The sequence below is a fragment of the Lampetra fluviatilis genome, chromosome 57, assembly GCF_964198595.1.
Source record: "Lampetra fluviatilis chromosome 57, kcLamFluv1.1, whole genome shotgun sequence".
NCBI lineage: Eukaryota > Metazoa > Chordata > Hyperoartia > Petromyzontiformes > Petromyzontidae > Lampetra > Lampetra fluviatilis.
Window position 1 is genome coordinate 2,962,129 of NC_136331.1, and position 17,295 is coordinate 2,979,423.

A 17,295-nucleotide genomic window follows, 5' to 3' on the forward strand; every position below is an offset into this window, starting at 1 on the left:
CTACGGAGGATGACGCCTCTGGCTGAATACAAAACACAGCACCGCCGCTGACGTGCCCGGTTAGATTCTGGGAGTGGGTGCCTCCACAGCCATGGACATTCATATATCCTGGGTTCTAGCCATGGGGTTGGCTTTCCCTCTCTCTCTCTCTAAGCTACTCATAATGGCCATGTCAGACATCAAACCAGAACCACTGAGACCCTGAGCTTGAGTCGAGATTCTGGGTCAGAGGTCGCAACCGGGTACCCGATACTCGTACCCTACCCGATACCCGGCTACCCGTACCCGGCCGGGTACGGGTACCCGTTTGCGCACTGGTGCGGCCGGGTACGGGTAGACCGTGAGTCACTGGTGAGTCACCGTGATTGTCACTCATTTCCCAACGTCTTGTCTCTTCTCACAATTCAAGTTCCTAGAATCAACCCACCCGCGCCTGCAACATGGCTTCATCCCAGAGGTCGCAATCGGGTACCCGATACCCGTACCCTACCCGTACCCGGCCGGGTTCGGGTAGGGTACGGTTACGGCCGGGTACGGGTACCCGTTTGCGACCCTGGTGCGGCCGGGTACGGGTAAGGAATCAAAACCCGTTTGCGACCTCTGTTCTGGGTGCCTTAAATGTTATTCTCCTTGTATCTCTGCGAGTTCACGATGGCCGTGTGAGAGAGCCACAGAGCCATCGCGACTGAGGATCCTGGGTGTGAGAGCGTCTCTCTCGCTCGGGGGTTCATAACGGCCGTGTCAGAGCCCAGTGGGGATTGAGACCACGGGTTCCAGTCCTGGAGCCGTCCCGATTCTCTCCCTTTCTCGTCCAGCTCTGGATAGAAACTGTGGCCCGGTGTAGGTGAGAGAGAGAGTGCACGGGAGGCATCAATCTTTAATCTCTCATTGCGCGAGTGTGTGCAGGGGGGGGGGGATGGAGGAGGAGGAAATAAACACAGGCATCGACAGGCCAGCGGGAGGATAAATTATAAATGCGCGCGCACGCACGCACGTGTGCACACATGCACGCACGCACACATTTACACACGCACGTATATAAACACACGTACACACTGGACACGTACACACATATATACAAATACACAGATCTACCGTAGAGCATTTAAAAGACTCTTAGGGCAAGTGGTGTTCGCACCTATGAAGGCTGAAATGGTACACGAGGGGGGGGGTGGGTGGCCAGCACCACGCCCGACCGCCTTTGTCACCCCCAGTGGCGATGTTTACACAGCGCACCAGGTGCTCCATTTGAGGCTGAGTGAACCTATGGGAGGTCGAGGACCGGTTCAGATGTTCACCACCGCTGTTTGCACAGTTCACTGACCGCTGAGAATCAAAGAAGCAAACTCGAGACACCACACACATCGACACACGCGGAGAAAAGATATTCCTCACACGGCCTACCGCAGAGCACGCATGAAGGCCAACACGGCCACCTTAGCCCCCCAACACGGCCACCTTAGCCCCCCAACAGTTGACGTTCACACACCACATCAGGTACTCATTACAGGCCGAGCCAACCTAGGGGAGGGTCTGGCACCAGTTCAGATACCCGTCACTGTCATTGGTGGTGAGCAAGAATTTGAACCCGGGCCGTCGAGTTCAAAGCACAGAGCGCGAACCACTGCACTACCGCCTCCCCGTACACGTACTCCCCATACTCGCGCGCACACACACACTCACGCGCGCGCGCACACACACGCACACACGCACACACGCACGGGCACATCAGAATCTAGCCGCAGGCAACCACCTGTGATACAGGTGTCATGGGGTGAGGAGGGGAAGAGAGAGTGAGAGGAAGGGGTGAGAGTGAGACTGCGGGAGAGTGAGAGGTGAGATTAAAGAAAGGGTTTGGGAGAGGGAGGTGAGAGAGGCAAGAGTTGCTGAGAGCAGTAGTCAGTGCATGCACTCGCCTACACTCACCACATACCGAGCACCGCACCGGGTACTCATTTAAGGCCGAGTCGACCTAGGGGAGGACCGGTTTCAGGTAATCGTCACTGGTGTTGGCCGTGAGCGGGAATCGAACCCGGGTGGCCAGGTTCGTAGCGCAGCATAGCGCTAACCGCGACACTACCGCTCCCCACCCACCCACACAAAGATAAAGACAAAGATCCCCCGTATAGCCTGCAGCAGACTGTTGGGGCAAGTGCGGTTTGCGAGCGCCTACGAAGACCGGCACGGCACACGAGGAGGTGGGTGGCAAGCCCCGCACCCGGCCACCTTTGTCTCCCCAGTGGCGATGTTCACACACCACATTAGGTCGTCATTAAAGGCTGAGTCAACCTAGGGGAGGCCCGGCACCTGTTAGCGGCAATCGAACTCGGGAGTGGTTGTTCGTAGTTGCAATGTCATTGGTTTTCCTTTCCCATTCAAAGCCCTGAGTCAGTGATGGAAATTCCACATTCCTTTGGTGTGCGGACGAGTCTATCCATAGGACAACCCCTGTTGATTGCCACCGCAAAGTGGTACTTTTGCTTATCGACCCCGGAGGAAAGGATGATGATGGGCTGACTGAACTCCCCTAGCCTCCCAGCTCCCAACCAGGATTTGAACCCGCGACCTTTTGATTGCGCGCCACTTTGCTCTCAGCGCACGAGCCCATCTGGCGAGCCGACTCAGACACACAAACATAAATGTAGCGCACACACTAAAATACATAACTCGGACGGATGCGCGCGCACACACACACACACACACTTGTATATCGAACACATATACGCACACCTATAAATTGAAAAAAGACAAAGATCCCTCCGTGTAGCCTTAACAGACTGTAGGGGCAAGTGCTGTTAGCGAGCACCTATGAAGGCCGGAACGGTACACGAGGGGGTGGGTGGCCAGCACCACGCCCGACCGCCTTTGTCTCCCCAGTAGCAATGTTTACACACCGCGCCAGATAATCATTTAAGGCTGAGTCGACCTAGGGGAGGCCCAGGACCGGTTCAGACAATCGTCACCGGTGTTAGCCGTGAGCGGGAATCGAACCCGGGTCGCCAGGTTCGTAGCGCAGCGCGCTAACCGCTGCACCACCGCTCCCCATAATTCTTAACACACACATGCACACACACATACAATATATCTAACGCTAAGACTTATGAATTTAAAACGTAAACACACATATATATTCACACACACAGAGGATTACACACTCGATATACTATATAAGTGCGTGCGTGTGTACGTTTTCGCGTGTGTGTGTGTGTGTGTTGAATATATATGCGTGCGCGTTTCAAATTCATAAGTCTTAGTGTTGGATATTGTATCTAACACACGCACACACACATAAACATATCTACCCCACACACACACACACACACTTGCCACCATATCTAACACATGCAAGCTTAAATATATCACACACACATATTCACTCCCACACACATACACACCTACCACCATATATCTTCTTGGTTCTTTCGGTAAAGTCACGTAGAAGGGAAATAATAAAATAATAAAAATAAAACATAATAAAATACAATTCTCACGACGTTTCGGCCACAACGCAAGCAGCCGTCCTCAGGTGAAGAACAGGTCTGTCGAGAAGACAGACCTGAGGACGGCTGCTTGCGTTGTGGCCGAAACGTCGTGAGAATTATTTTATTATTTTTATTATTTTATTATTTCCATTCTACGTGACTTTACCGAAAGAACCAAGAAGACGAATCCCTGCAGTCACGAAAGCTTTCAATCGAAAAAATTACCACCATATACTTAATACATGCAAACTTTAACATGTAATGCACGCGTGTACACACACACACATACGGTACAACAATCCCCCATGTAGCTTTTAGAAAATTGTTGGGGCAAATTGTGTTAGCGAGCACCTATGAAGGCTGGTAAGGCACACGAGAGCGTGGTGTTACGAGACCCACGCCTGTCCGTCTTTGTTTCCCCAGTCCTGATGTTTATTCAGTACAACACAAGTGGTACTCATTTAAGACTAAGTCAACCTAGGGGAGAGCATAAGCACGGGTTCAGACAATTGTCATTGGTGTTGGCCGTGAGCGGGAATTGAACTCTGGTCGCTGGATTCGTAGCGCAGCTTACCAACTGATTATTTCCGCTCCGCACACACTCGCGAAACACACACACACACACCTACTCACACACACACACTCACACACACACACACTCACACCTACTCACAGCGTCATATACTTACACACACACACTCACACACACACACACACCTACTCACAGCGTCATATACTTACACACACACACGTGATCGCATATCTTCACACACACACTCACACACACACACACACCTACTCACAGCGTCATATACTTACACACACACACTCACACACACACACACACCTACTCACAGCGTCATATACTTACACACACACACACCTACTCACAGCGTCATATACTTACACACACACACTCACACACACACACACACCTACTCACAGCGTCATATACTTACACACACACACTCACACACACACACACCTACTCACAGCGTCATATACTTACACACACACACTCACACACACACACACCTACTCACAGCGTCATATACTTACACACACACACTCACACACACACACACCTACTCACAGCGTCATATACTTACACACACACACTCACACACACACACACCTACTCACAGCGTCATATACTTACACACACACACTCACACACACACACACACCTACTCACAGCGTCACATACTTACACACACACACTCACACACACACACACACCTACTCACAGCGTCATATACTTACACACACACACGTGATCGCAAATCTTCACACACACACTCACACACACACACACACCTACTCACAGCGTCATATACTTACACACACACACTCACACACACACACACACCTACTCACAGCGTCATATACTTACACACACACACTCACACACACACACACACCTACTCACAGCGTCATATACTTACACACACACACGTGATCGCATATCTTCACACACACACTCACACACACACCTACTCACAGCGTCATATACTTACACACACACACTCACACACACACACACACCTACTCACAGCGTCATATACTTACACACACACACTCACACACACATACACACCTACTCACAGCGTCATATACTTACACACACACACTCACACACACACACACACCTACTCACAGCGTCATATACTTACACACACACACGTGATCGCATATCTTCACACACACACTCACACACACACACACCTACTCACAGCGTCATATACTTACACACACACACGTGATCGCATATCTTCACACACACACTCACACACACACATACAGACACTCTCACATGCTCACAAATATACTCACTGGTACACACACGCACACACAAAGACACACATCCACACCCTAGCCTTCAACAACAGACTGTTGGGGCAAGTGCTGTTGGGGAGCATCTATGAAGGCCGGTACGGTACACGAGGGGGTCAGTGGCCAGCACCACACTCGGCCACATTGTCTCCGCAGTGGCGATGTTTACACATTGCATCAGGTACCCATTTGAGGCTGAGTCCACCTAAGGGAGGCCTAGGACAAGTTCAATTATTTCACTGGTGTTGGCCGTGAGCGGGAATCGAACTCGGGTCGCCGGGTTCATAGAGCAGTGCGCTAACCGCTACACCACCGCTCCCCACAACACAAAAAAAGAGAAACACGCATGTGCACATGGACATACGGACACACGCGCACTCACACTCTCTCTCTCTCTCACACGCACTCACACTCTCTCACAATCACTTGCACACCACACACAAAGATCCCCCATATAGCCTTAACAGACTGTAGGGGCAAGTGCTGTTAGCGAGCACCTATGAAGGCCGGAACGGTACACGAGGGGGGTGGGTGGCCAGCACCACGCCCGACCGCCTTTGTCTCCCTAGTGGAAATGTTTACACACCGCACCAGGTACTCATTTGAGGCTGAGTCGACCTAGGGGAGGCCCAGGACCGGTTCAGATAATCGTCAGTCACTGGTGTTGGCCGTGAGCGGGAATCGAACCTGTGTCGCCGGGTTCATAGCGCAGCGCGCTAACCGCTACACTATACCACTCCCCACCACACACAACACACGTATACACAAAACACACAAACGTATGCAGACCGGCTCAATGCAGGCAGGCGAGGCAGGCAGAGCACACACACACAAACAAAACAAACACGTAAACACACACACACACACAAGCAGGGAGACGGATGAGTGACAGGGCGGTCGGGTGATTTTTAAAAACACAGACCGACCCGGCTTGGCCCTCGGGACACTAAATAAATATATAAGGGCATTATAAAAGTGGGAGATGAAAAAGAGGGGTGGTGGTGGTGGTGGTGGTAGGGGGGTCGGTTGGTGGTGGCGATGGTGGTGGTGGTGGTAGAGGGGGGTTGGTTGTGTGGTGGTGGTGGTGGTGTGAGCTGCTGCTGCTGCTGCTGCTACATACACGGGGCTTGGAGGATGATGATGTGTGGGTTGTGGGGTTGGGTAAGGGCTGCGGTGTTCTAGGCTGGGGTTAAAATCCCAAGACTCTTGGCCAAAGGCAAACACGGCTCAGCCTCTAACAAGCGGGCAGGGGATGAGCGAGGAATATTAAACACGGAGGGGAGTGAGTGTACACACACACACGCATATAGGCACACACACACACGCGCACATATAGGCACACACACACACACGCGTGTCCACATATAGGCACACACACACACACACGTGTCCACATATAGGCACACACACACACGTGTCCACATATAGGCACACACACACACACGTGTCCACATATAGGCACACACACACACACACGTGTCCACATATAGGCGGCAGCAATGGCGTGACCCCTGCCTGTGTTTCACGGCAAGAAAGACCTGGGTTTGATTCCTGACTCGGGTGCCTTTGAGCACGTGTGGAAATTGTACGTCCTCCGCCTGTATGTGTACGGGTTTTCCTCCGTGTCCTCCGGTTGTCCTCAAGTAGCGACAAAAAAAAACAACAACTTACAACGTAACCGACATTGGGGGGAAAATATCTGAACGCCGGAAAAAATTCCCACCAAATTGCTCAATTGGGATCGCACGCAGCAGCAGCAGCAGCAACGTCCGAAAATTGAGCAGCACCCTCTCGATAAAAGAGTCTTGAGACTCAGCGAGCTTTCCTGGATAAACAAGCGTCGAATTAAAGCCACCGTGAGTGTGGCGAGCGAGTGTGTAGGAGTGGTTCGTGGACAACGCTACTAACCTGTGACCTTAATGAGAGCTTGCGGACACACACACACCACCAACAACAACCGCCATTCGCCACTAAGTGGCGGTGACGTCACCACGACGCTTGTGCCAGGCCATGTGCACCTTGAGGCTACCACGTGAAGTGTCGAACGCCCGCTGGCAGGAGGTCACGGGGCAGACCCAGGTGCCACGGGTCGACTGACCGAAATGACCGAGATGACTGGCTGATGCACCACCTGTGCCCCCTACTGTGCCAACTTGCTGTGCTTTAGCCACTCGGCGCTCCGCTCGTTGTTGTGAGCATCGCTCCTCTGCCCTACGTTGTTGTTGGAGGGCGACTGCCTCCAACTGCCCAGTAGCGTCCTTCACGAGCCTCCTCCACAGAGGCCGATCTTGACACCGCTGGTACCAGTCATCGGCAAGTCCACTCAGCTCATACATACACACGCGTGTACACCTACAAAGCGCTATATACACAGCTAATGAATACGTGTGTATGTGTGTATGTGCGTTTAGGGTTAGAGAGTGTGAGAGCGGGGACCGGTTGTGTAACGGTCAGCGCGCTTCACTCACGGCCAACACCGCTGGCGATTCACTGAACCAGTTCTGGGACTCGCCTAGGTCGACTCAGCCTTGAATGGTGCCATGGTGGCAAGATGTAAACTATTTTGACTGGTATTGTGGAGGTCATGTGTTTGATCCCGACCCTGAAGCCTGCTGTATGTTTGGAGTTTGCATATCTCTCTCTCCCCGTGGTCGCATGGATTTTTCTCCGTTTTTTCCCCACCACATTTGGAATTAAATGCGCATTTAAAGTATGTTGCTGCTATAAATGTTCACGTGACAAGCCACTTGGCTGAGCTATCATTTGTGGTAGCCAGGTCGCTTCTGAAAGAGGAATACATATCTCAGTGGGCCTTACCTGGTAAAGTAAAACTAGTTTGCATTCTTTAGTTGTGACCGATTACCTGGTGCAGTGTGCAAATATCAGCACCGGGGAGACAAAGGCGGGTGGGCATGGTGCCAAAGCCACATCACCCATACCTGTGCACTGTGCACACCTTACTTAATAGGTGCTCGTCAACAGCACTTGCCCCAGCAGTCCGTGAAAGGCTATATGTGGGATCTTATATTTGTGCGTATGCCTCTATAAAAGTCTATTCACATAATTGTGTTTTATGACCCGTGTATGTATATATATGCAAGTGTTTGTATGGTAGTTCTTAGCGCACCGCGCGAAAAGCCCACTGACCTCGGTTAGAGAGAGGAGAGACGCAGAGACGGAGGGAGAAAGAGACAAAGACAGAGACCAGATCTCAACTCAAGACTCTGACCCTGAGACCCGGTCTCTACTCTAGACACTGACCCTGAGACCCGGTCTCAACTCAAGACAGTGATCCTGAGACCCGGTCGCTACTCTAGACTCTAACCCTGAGACCCGGTCTCAACTCAAGACAGTGATCCTGAGACCCGGTCTCTACTCTAGACACTGACCCTGAGACCCGGTCTCTACTCTAGACACTGACCCTGAGACCTGGTCTCAACTCAAGACTCTGACCCTGAGACCCGGTCTCAACTCAAGACTCTGACCCTGAGACCCGGTCTCAACTCAAGACAGTAATCCTGAGACCCGGTCTCTACTTTAGATGCTGACGCTGATACCCGGTCTCTACTCTAGACACTGAAACCCTGGGACCCGGTCTCGACTCAAGAAACTGACCCTGAGACCCGGTCTCAACTCTAGACACTGACCCTGAGACCCGGTCTCTACTCTAGACACTGACCCTGAGACCCGGTCTCTACTCTAGACACTGCCCCTGAGACCCGGTCTCCACTCTAGACTCTGACCCTGAGACCAGGTCTCAACTCAAGACTCTGACCCTGACACCAGGTCTCAACTCAACACACTGACCCTGAGACCCGGTCTCTACTCAAGACTCTGACCCTGAGACCCGGTCTCTACTCTAGACACTGCCCCTGAGACCCGGTCTCCACTCTAGACTCTGACCCTGAGACCAGGTCTCAACTCAAGACTCTGACCCTGACACCAGGTCTCAACTCAACACACTGACCCTGAGACCCGGTCTCTACTCAAGACTCTGACCCTGAGACCCGGTCTCAACTCAAGGTTCTGACCCTGAGACCCGGTCTCGACTCAAGACACTGAGACCCTGAGACCCGGTCTCAACTCAAGACACTGACCCTGAGACCCGGTCTCTACTCTAGACTCTGACCCTGAGACCCGGTCTATACTCTAGACACTGAGACCCTGAGACCCGGTCTCTACTCTAAACACTGAGACCCTGAGACCCGGTCTCAACTCAAGACACTGACCCTGAGACCCGGTCTCTACTCTAGACTCTGACCCTGAGTCCCGGTCTCAACTCTAGACACTGAGACCCTGAGACCCGGTCTCTACTCTAGACACTGAGACCCTGAGACCCGGTCTCTACTCTAGACACTGACCCTGAGACCCGGTCTCTACTCTAGACTCTGACCCTGAGACCCGGTCTCCACTCTAGACACTGAGACCCTGATACCCGGTCTCTACTTTAAACACTGAGACCCTGAGTCCCGGTCTAAACTCTAGACACTGAGACCCGGTCTCTACTCTAGACTCTAACCTTGAGACCCGGTCTCTACTTATGACAGTGATCCTGAGACCCGGTCTCAAGATACTGATCATGAAAGCTGGTCTCAAGACACTAATGATGATAATAATAAGAAGTGTTTAGCCTGGATAATGAAATGCTTATTTATGCAATTTTATGAAGATGTTCTCTCCGTTAAAATGTATAATTTTACAACAGGGGGTTAAGAATTCGTGAGAAGTTTTATTTTTTTTGCCGACATTAATCGCTCATCTGTGGTTGTTTTTTTGTGAGCGAGTGCACTGAGAATAAGGAATGAAAATCTGCGCTGAGGCTGTTCCCATGTGAACCTTTCAATTCTGAAAAGTTTCACTCATTCTAGTTTACACATCTAAGTGTATATGTATATACGTTTTATATATATGCAGCGTTTACTCTATTTTATTGTTCTACCTACGTGGCTTTACCGAAAGAACCAAAGAGTATGGATTCCTGCAGTCACGAAAGCTTCAAATCTAAATCAAAAAGTATATATATGTAGTGTTCTTACTGGTAGGAACCCACTGGTTCCACCAGCCCACAGGGGATTATTGTGTCCGTCCACCCGTCCGTCGTGCAGGGAGGGGCTGGGTGGGAAGGGAGGGGCTGGGTGGGGAAGGTGGGGCTGGGTGGGGAGGGGAGGGTGGGGAAGGGCTGGGTGGGGAGGGTGGGGAGAGTGGGGCTGGGAGGGGAGGGTGGGGCTGTGTGGGGACGGGCTGGGTGGGCTGGGTGGGGAAGGGCTGGTCACCCTGTGGTGCCCTTATAAAACTCAACGTTTAACCTACTCACGCCGGCTTGTGCCCGCCCTCACAATCGGCCATATTTGTGGAATACACCACGCCGCCGTTGACCCTGGCCATTGAACGAGCAAACCAACGTTCCTACCAGCTCCCTCCGCAGAAATGTGTTTATGGAGGCACACACTTGAACTCGGAGGCAACACGTTGATTTACTCAGCCCAACAGGGACCGCTACGGAACATTTCACAAGTGAACTCGACCCCAACAGGTCAGTAACGTACTGCCGACCATCCCGTCGAGTATTCGACCGACGACCCAGGGCGGAAACCGAAGACTGTCGGACACATCTTCTTGGTTCTTTCGGTAAAGTCACGTAGAAGGGAAGCAATAAAATAATAAAAATAAAACATAATAAAATAAAATAATTCTCACGACGTTTCGGCCACAACGCAGGCAGCAGACCTCCACGAGGGAGCCTCGATCGCTCTCAGGACCCCGGATTTTATTCCGATGAGCCCCCTTCAGGATTCTAGATGTGAAGCTTTCGTGACTGCAAGGATTCATATTCTTAGGTTTTTTCGGTAAAGTCACGTAGGTAAAAAAATTAACCCGTAAAAACAAAGTTTTTCACTCTAAATCCTTTATATGCGTGGCGGCTAGAGTCCTCTCGTCCTCTGGCTTGAGGTGGCTGCCACCTATGGGTCAGATGATTGCCTGCCACCATTAAGCAATTGGTAATTAAATATAATATTTTTTTTCCTAAAAAGTGTAAAGTTATGGAATTTTTTTTTTCACGAAAATAAATTGTCACGCACAAAGAGTCTATGTGCAAAATGTCAGCTCGATTGGATCACGGGAAGTGGGTTAAAAAACGACCGAAAGATTTGCACGCTCGTAAGCGAGCAAACAAGCAAGCAAGTGAACTTAATATAAAGGATTTAAAAATCAAAATTAATAAAAGTAAAATAAAAAATAAAATAAAAATCACGACGTTTCGGAGGCAACACAAGCTTCCGTCTTCAGGTGGAACCGTCACAGCCCGACAGCTGTATCAAGTAAATGAGAGATTCCAAGAGATACTACCCCGTATATATACTGGTTAAGGGGGGAGGGGGATGGGTCAGGACCGGTCCACTTTTATTATTATGGTAAGGTGCGGCTTGACACTACGGCTAGTCTACATAACAAAAGGACTGAGCCTTTATTACCTGGCCCACCCCCCCCTTCAGGATCTCTCCAGAAGCTTCTCGGCCCTCATCACGTGTCCCCCGAGTCCCCTTTGGGGCCCCCTCGCGACTCTGTCCCGGTCACGTGCCCTCTCGGGTTCACACAGAGAATCACGTCCTAACTTGCCCCTTCTCCGACCACTCTCACCAGAACCATGCCTCGCCCCCTATGGTCCCGCTTCCATGTCAAATCAATTCTGGCGGCAGAGAGAGAGACTCGGGACGTGCATTTCCACTCTCGTGACGGTAGTTGTCGCTAACGCCATTGTGACCCCTTTTACGCCACTACACATACAAGGGGTGGAGAGCAGTGAGTGTTCAGGTGGGTGAGTGAGTGAGTGAGTGTTCAGGTGGGTGAGTGAGTGAGTGAGTGGGTGAGTGAGTGAGTGTTCAGGTGGGTGAGTGAGTGAGTGGGTGAGTGAGTGTTCAGGCGGGTGAGTGAGTGAGTGAGTGGGTGAGTGAGTGAGTGTTCAGGTGGGTGAGTGAGTGAGTGAGTGTTCAGGTGGGTGAGTGAGTGGGTGAGTGAGTGTTCAGGTGGGTGAGTGAGTGAGTGAGTGTTAGGGTGGGTGAGTGAGTGGGTGAGTAAGTGAGTGTTCGGGTGGGTGAGTGAGTGGGTGAGTGAGTGAGTGAGTGTTCGGGTGGGTGAGTGAGTGAGTGAACAACTATCATCAATTCCACTTCCACAATCATCACAACCACCGCCACCACCACCGCCACCACCACCGCTACCACCACCGCCACCACCACGACCATCACCACCTTCCAAAAGACAAAGATCCCCCAATAGCCTTAATAAACTGTAGGGGCAAGTGCTGTTAGCGAGCACCAACGAAGGCCGGCACGGCACACGAGGGGCTGGGTGCCTAACGCTACGCCCGGCCTCCTGTCTCCCCAGTGACGATGTTTACACATCGCAGCAGCTACCCATTTGAGGCTGAGCCGACCGAGGGGAGGCCCAGGACCGGTTCAGATAATCGTCACTGGTGTTATCTATAAGTGGGAATCAAACTCGGGTCGCCGGGTTCGTAGCACAGCGGGCTAACCGCTGACACTACCGCTCCCCACCATCACCACCATCACATCTCTATCCTCACCACAACCACCACCCCCCCCCCTATCTTAACGACTATCACCACATTCTCAGGTTTTTTTTCGGTAAAGTCACGTAGGTAAAAACATTAAAATTAATGAAAGTAAAATAAAACAAAACAAAATAAAATTCACGACGTTTCGGAGGCAACACAAGTCTCCGTCATCAGGTGGGACCGTCACAGCCGAATTAGCTGCATCAAGTGAAGCAATGATTCAAGATGTAATCCCTTATAAGCAAGTTGAAGGGAGGTGGAGAGGGGGGGGAGAGCTTATCAGGCTGTGGTAGCCAATGAATGGAAACGTATCGGGAGGGAGGAGGAGCGGTGATCAAAGACTGCACGCAGTGCTCAACACAATGAATGGAGACGTGTCGGGACGGAGGGCGAGCGGCGATCAAAGACTGCACGCAGTGCTCAACACAATGAATGGAGACGCGCCGGGACGGAGGGCGAGCGGTGATCAAAGACATCACGTAGTGCTCAACACAATGAATGGAAACGTGGCGAGCGGTGATCAAAGAACAATGAAGAGATTACTGTTAAACACTGTGGATGTTAACACTCGGTGAAGTAAATTAAAATAGTGCCTGTCAGATAAGATGGTCCAAAAAGTGTAATTAAGTCTTTTTTGCGTGGTTAATAACATCTTTCCAGTGATTACTGAGTTTGTACCCATCATCACGGTTGAAATTATGTCTGTGTTTGTATATTTGTATGGCTTCGTGTACAAACCTTTGATGGTAGCCCGGAGGTTTGCAGAGAACCTTGGTCTCGGAAAAGACAATTTCATGACTATCACCACCTCTACCCTATCACCACGACCTACACCATCACCACCACCACCTCTACCCCACTACCACAACCTACACCATCACCACCACCGCAACTCATCACCACAACCTACACCAACACCACCACCGCACCATCACCACGACCTACATCATCACCACCACCGCACCTCACCACCACCACCTACACCATCACCACCACCTACACCATCACCACCACCGCACCTCACCACCACCACCTACACCATCACCACCACCTACACCATCACCACCACCTACACCATCACCACCACCTACACCATCACCACCACCTACACCATCACCACCACCTACACCATCACCACGACCTACACCATCACCACCACCTACACCATCACCACCACCTACACCATCACCACCACCTACACCATCACCACGACCTACACCATCACCACCACCTACACCATCACCACCACCTACACCATCACCACGACCTACACCATCACCACCACCTACACCATCACCACCACCTACACCATCACCACCACCTACACCATCACCACGACCTACACCATCACCATCACCACCACCTACACCATCACCACCACCTACACCATCACCACGACCTACACCATCACCACCACCTACACCATCACCACGACCGACACCATCACCACCACCTACACCATCACCACCACCTACACCATCACCACCACCTACACCATCACCACGACCTACACCATCACCACGACCTACACCATCACCACCACCTACACCATCACCACCACCTACACCATCACCACCACCTACACCATCACCACCACCTACACCATCACCACCACCTACACCATCACCACCACCTACACCATCACCACGACCTACACCATCACCACCACCTACACCATCACCACCACCTACACCATCACCACCACCTACACCATCACCACGACCTACACCATCACCACCACCTACACCATCACCACCACCTACACCATCACCACGACCTACACCATCACCACCACCTACACCATCACCACCACCTACACCATCACCACCACCTACACCATCACCACGACCTACACCATCACCATCACCACCACCTACACCATCACCACCACCTACACCATCACCACGACCTACACCATCACCACCACCTACACCATCACCACGACCGACACCATCACCACCACCTACACCATCACCACCACCTACACCATCACCACCACCTACACCATCACCACGACCTACACCATCACCACGACCTACACCATCACCACCACCTACACCATCACCACCACCGCACCACATCACCACCACCTACACCATCACCACCACCTACACCATCACCACTACCTACACCATCACCACCACCTACACCATCACCACCACCTACACCATCACCACCACCTACACCATCACCATCACCACCACCTACACCATCACCACGACCTACACCACCACCACCACCTACACCATCACCACCACCACCGCACCTCACCCATCACACGCCGCACCTCATCGTGGCGACGACGTCGCACAGGAACTTGAGGCCCTCGTTCCAGTTGGCGCGGCTGCTGCTGCTGCTGCTGGCGGCCCTGAGTGCGTCGGCCAGGCCTGCAGCGAGCAGGCCCGCCAGCCAGGGCCGCCACCCCGGGTCGGAGTCGAGCGCGTCGCGCGTCCACTCGAGGTAGGAGGCCACCAGGGGCCACCACGGCCCCCCGCCGCCGCCGCCGCCGCCACGGGGCACGGGGGGAGGGGCCGCGACCAACGAGCCGAGCTCCGAGCAGAGGCGAGACGGTACGGAGAGCAGCGCAGGGGCCACCGCGGCGGAGTCACAGCGCAGGTGGCACAGCGAGAAGAGGCCTGGGGAGGGGGGGGAGGGGGAGCGGAGGGGGAGGGGAGGTGAGGAGGGGTGAGGTGAGGAGGGGAGAGGTGAGGAGGGGTGAGGAGGGGAGAGATGAGGAGGGGAGGGAGAAGAGGGGAGAGGGGTAGGATGGGAGAGGTGAGGAGGGGAGAGGTGGATGAATGAGCGATGTGAGCGAGTTGGTGGGCGAGTGGGAGTTGGCAAGTGAGGAGCCGAGAGGAACGGCGAGTGAGTGGGCGGCGAGCGAAAGCGATTGAGTGCAGGGAGAGTCAGTGAGTGATGGCCGTGTTAAAACAGGCGCCACGGTGGCTAGGAGATGTTACCTGCCTCGCCTGGGATACAGGAGGTCGTTGGTTTGATGCCGACCCTGACGCCTGCTGCTGTATATTTGGAGTTTGCGTGTCTCTCTCTCTCATCATCATCACGGTGGCTAGGAGATGTTAACTACCTCGCCTGGTGTACAGGAGGTCGTGGGTTCGATCCCGACCCTGACGCCTGCTGCTGTATATTTGGAGTTTGCGTGTCTCTCTCTCTCATCATCATCACGGTGGCTAGGAGATGTTAACTACCTCGCCTGGTATGCAGGAGGTCGTGGGTTCGATCCCGACCCTGACGCCTGCTGCTGTATATTTGGAGTTTGCGTGTCTCTCTCTCTCATCATCATCACGGTGGCTAGGAGATGTTAACTACCTCGCCTGGTATGCAGGAGGTCGTGGGTTCGATCCCGACCCTGACGCCTGCTGCTGTATATTTGGAGTTTGCGTGTCTCTCTCTCTCATCATCATCACGGTGGCTAGGAGATGTTAACTACCCCGCCTGGTGTACAGGAGGTCGTGGGTTCAATCCCGACCCTGACGCCTGCTGCTGTATATTTGGAGTTTGCGTGTCTCTCTCTCTCCCCGTGGTCGCGTGGATTTTTCTCCGGGTCCTCCGGTTTTTCCCCTCCACATTCACAATCGACGTCAAGCGTCGATGCTGTATTTGGCCGCTAGAAATTTCCACACGGTGACAAGGCACTTAGTTGAGCTTTCATTTGTGTTGGCCAGGTCGCTTCTGATACAGAGCCCTACAGCTCAGTGGGCCCACACCTTGTAAGATAGAAAGAGTCGAGTATCGTGTCGACACCGACCGTGTATCTTCTTGGTTCTTTCGGTAAAGTCATCACGTAGAAGGGAAGTAATAAATTAATAAAAATAAAACATAATAAAATAATTCTCACGACGTTTCGGCCACAACGCAAGCAGCCGTCGTCCTCAGGTGAAGAAACAGGTCTGTCGAGAAGACAGCGTCTGAATGACACGCCCCAGGCTTGGAGTGTCTATTTAAGCTGGGTTGGAGTGGGAAGGAGCGCCTTGACAAAATAATTTGCATATCAATAGGAATTTAGCATATTTATGGGAAATGCAGATATGGGATTCGTACTACTTGTGAAGTGCGTAAGAGGTGGGAAGGGGGTTTAAAGTCATTATGCCCGTGCATTATGCGGGATTAGCAGAATCAAAGGGAGGGGGTAGGAGTAGCATTAATGAAGTGAAGGAATGTTAATAGTATGTAGCTGCAGACACCGACCGTGTAGTTACTCATCAAGTCCTTGACTTGGTCCCCGACCCGGCGTGTCGGACACGGCAAATCGCGAGCCCACTCACCTCTCCACACGGCGAGACGCACGGCCATCGAGTCCGCATTCACAAGGTCGAGCAGCTCCAACATCCGTGACGTCACTTCCTGCAGCTGAGGATAAAACCGTGACCAAACAAAAATTAAAGG

At 52.3% G+C, this 17,295-nt stretch overlaps 1 protein-coding gene across 1 annotated transcript in view; it reads right to left on the minus strand.

Moving 5' to 3' along the window:
• The window catches only part of MMS22L (MMS22 like, DNA repair protein), a 189,657-nt gene that overhangs the window by 117,714 nt on the left and 54,648 nt on the right, over positions 1–17,295 (minus strand). The window contains exons 14-15 of the mRNA XM_078880318.1: positions 17,175–17,259; positions 15,179–15,527 (exon numbers count right to left, since the gene is read on the minus strand). Of these exons, the coding sequence (XP_078736444.1) occupies positions 15,179–15,527; positions 17,175–17,259 (434 nt within the window). The remainder of the gene's footprint in view (positions 1–15,178; positions 15,528–17,174; positions 17,260–17,295) is intronic.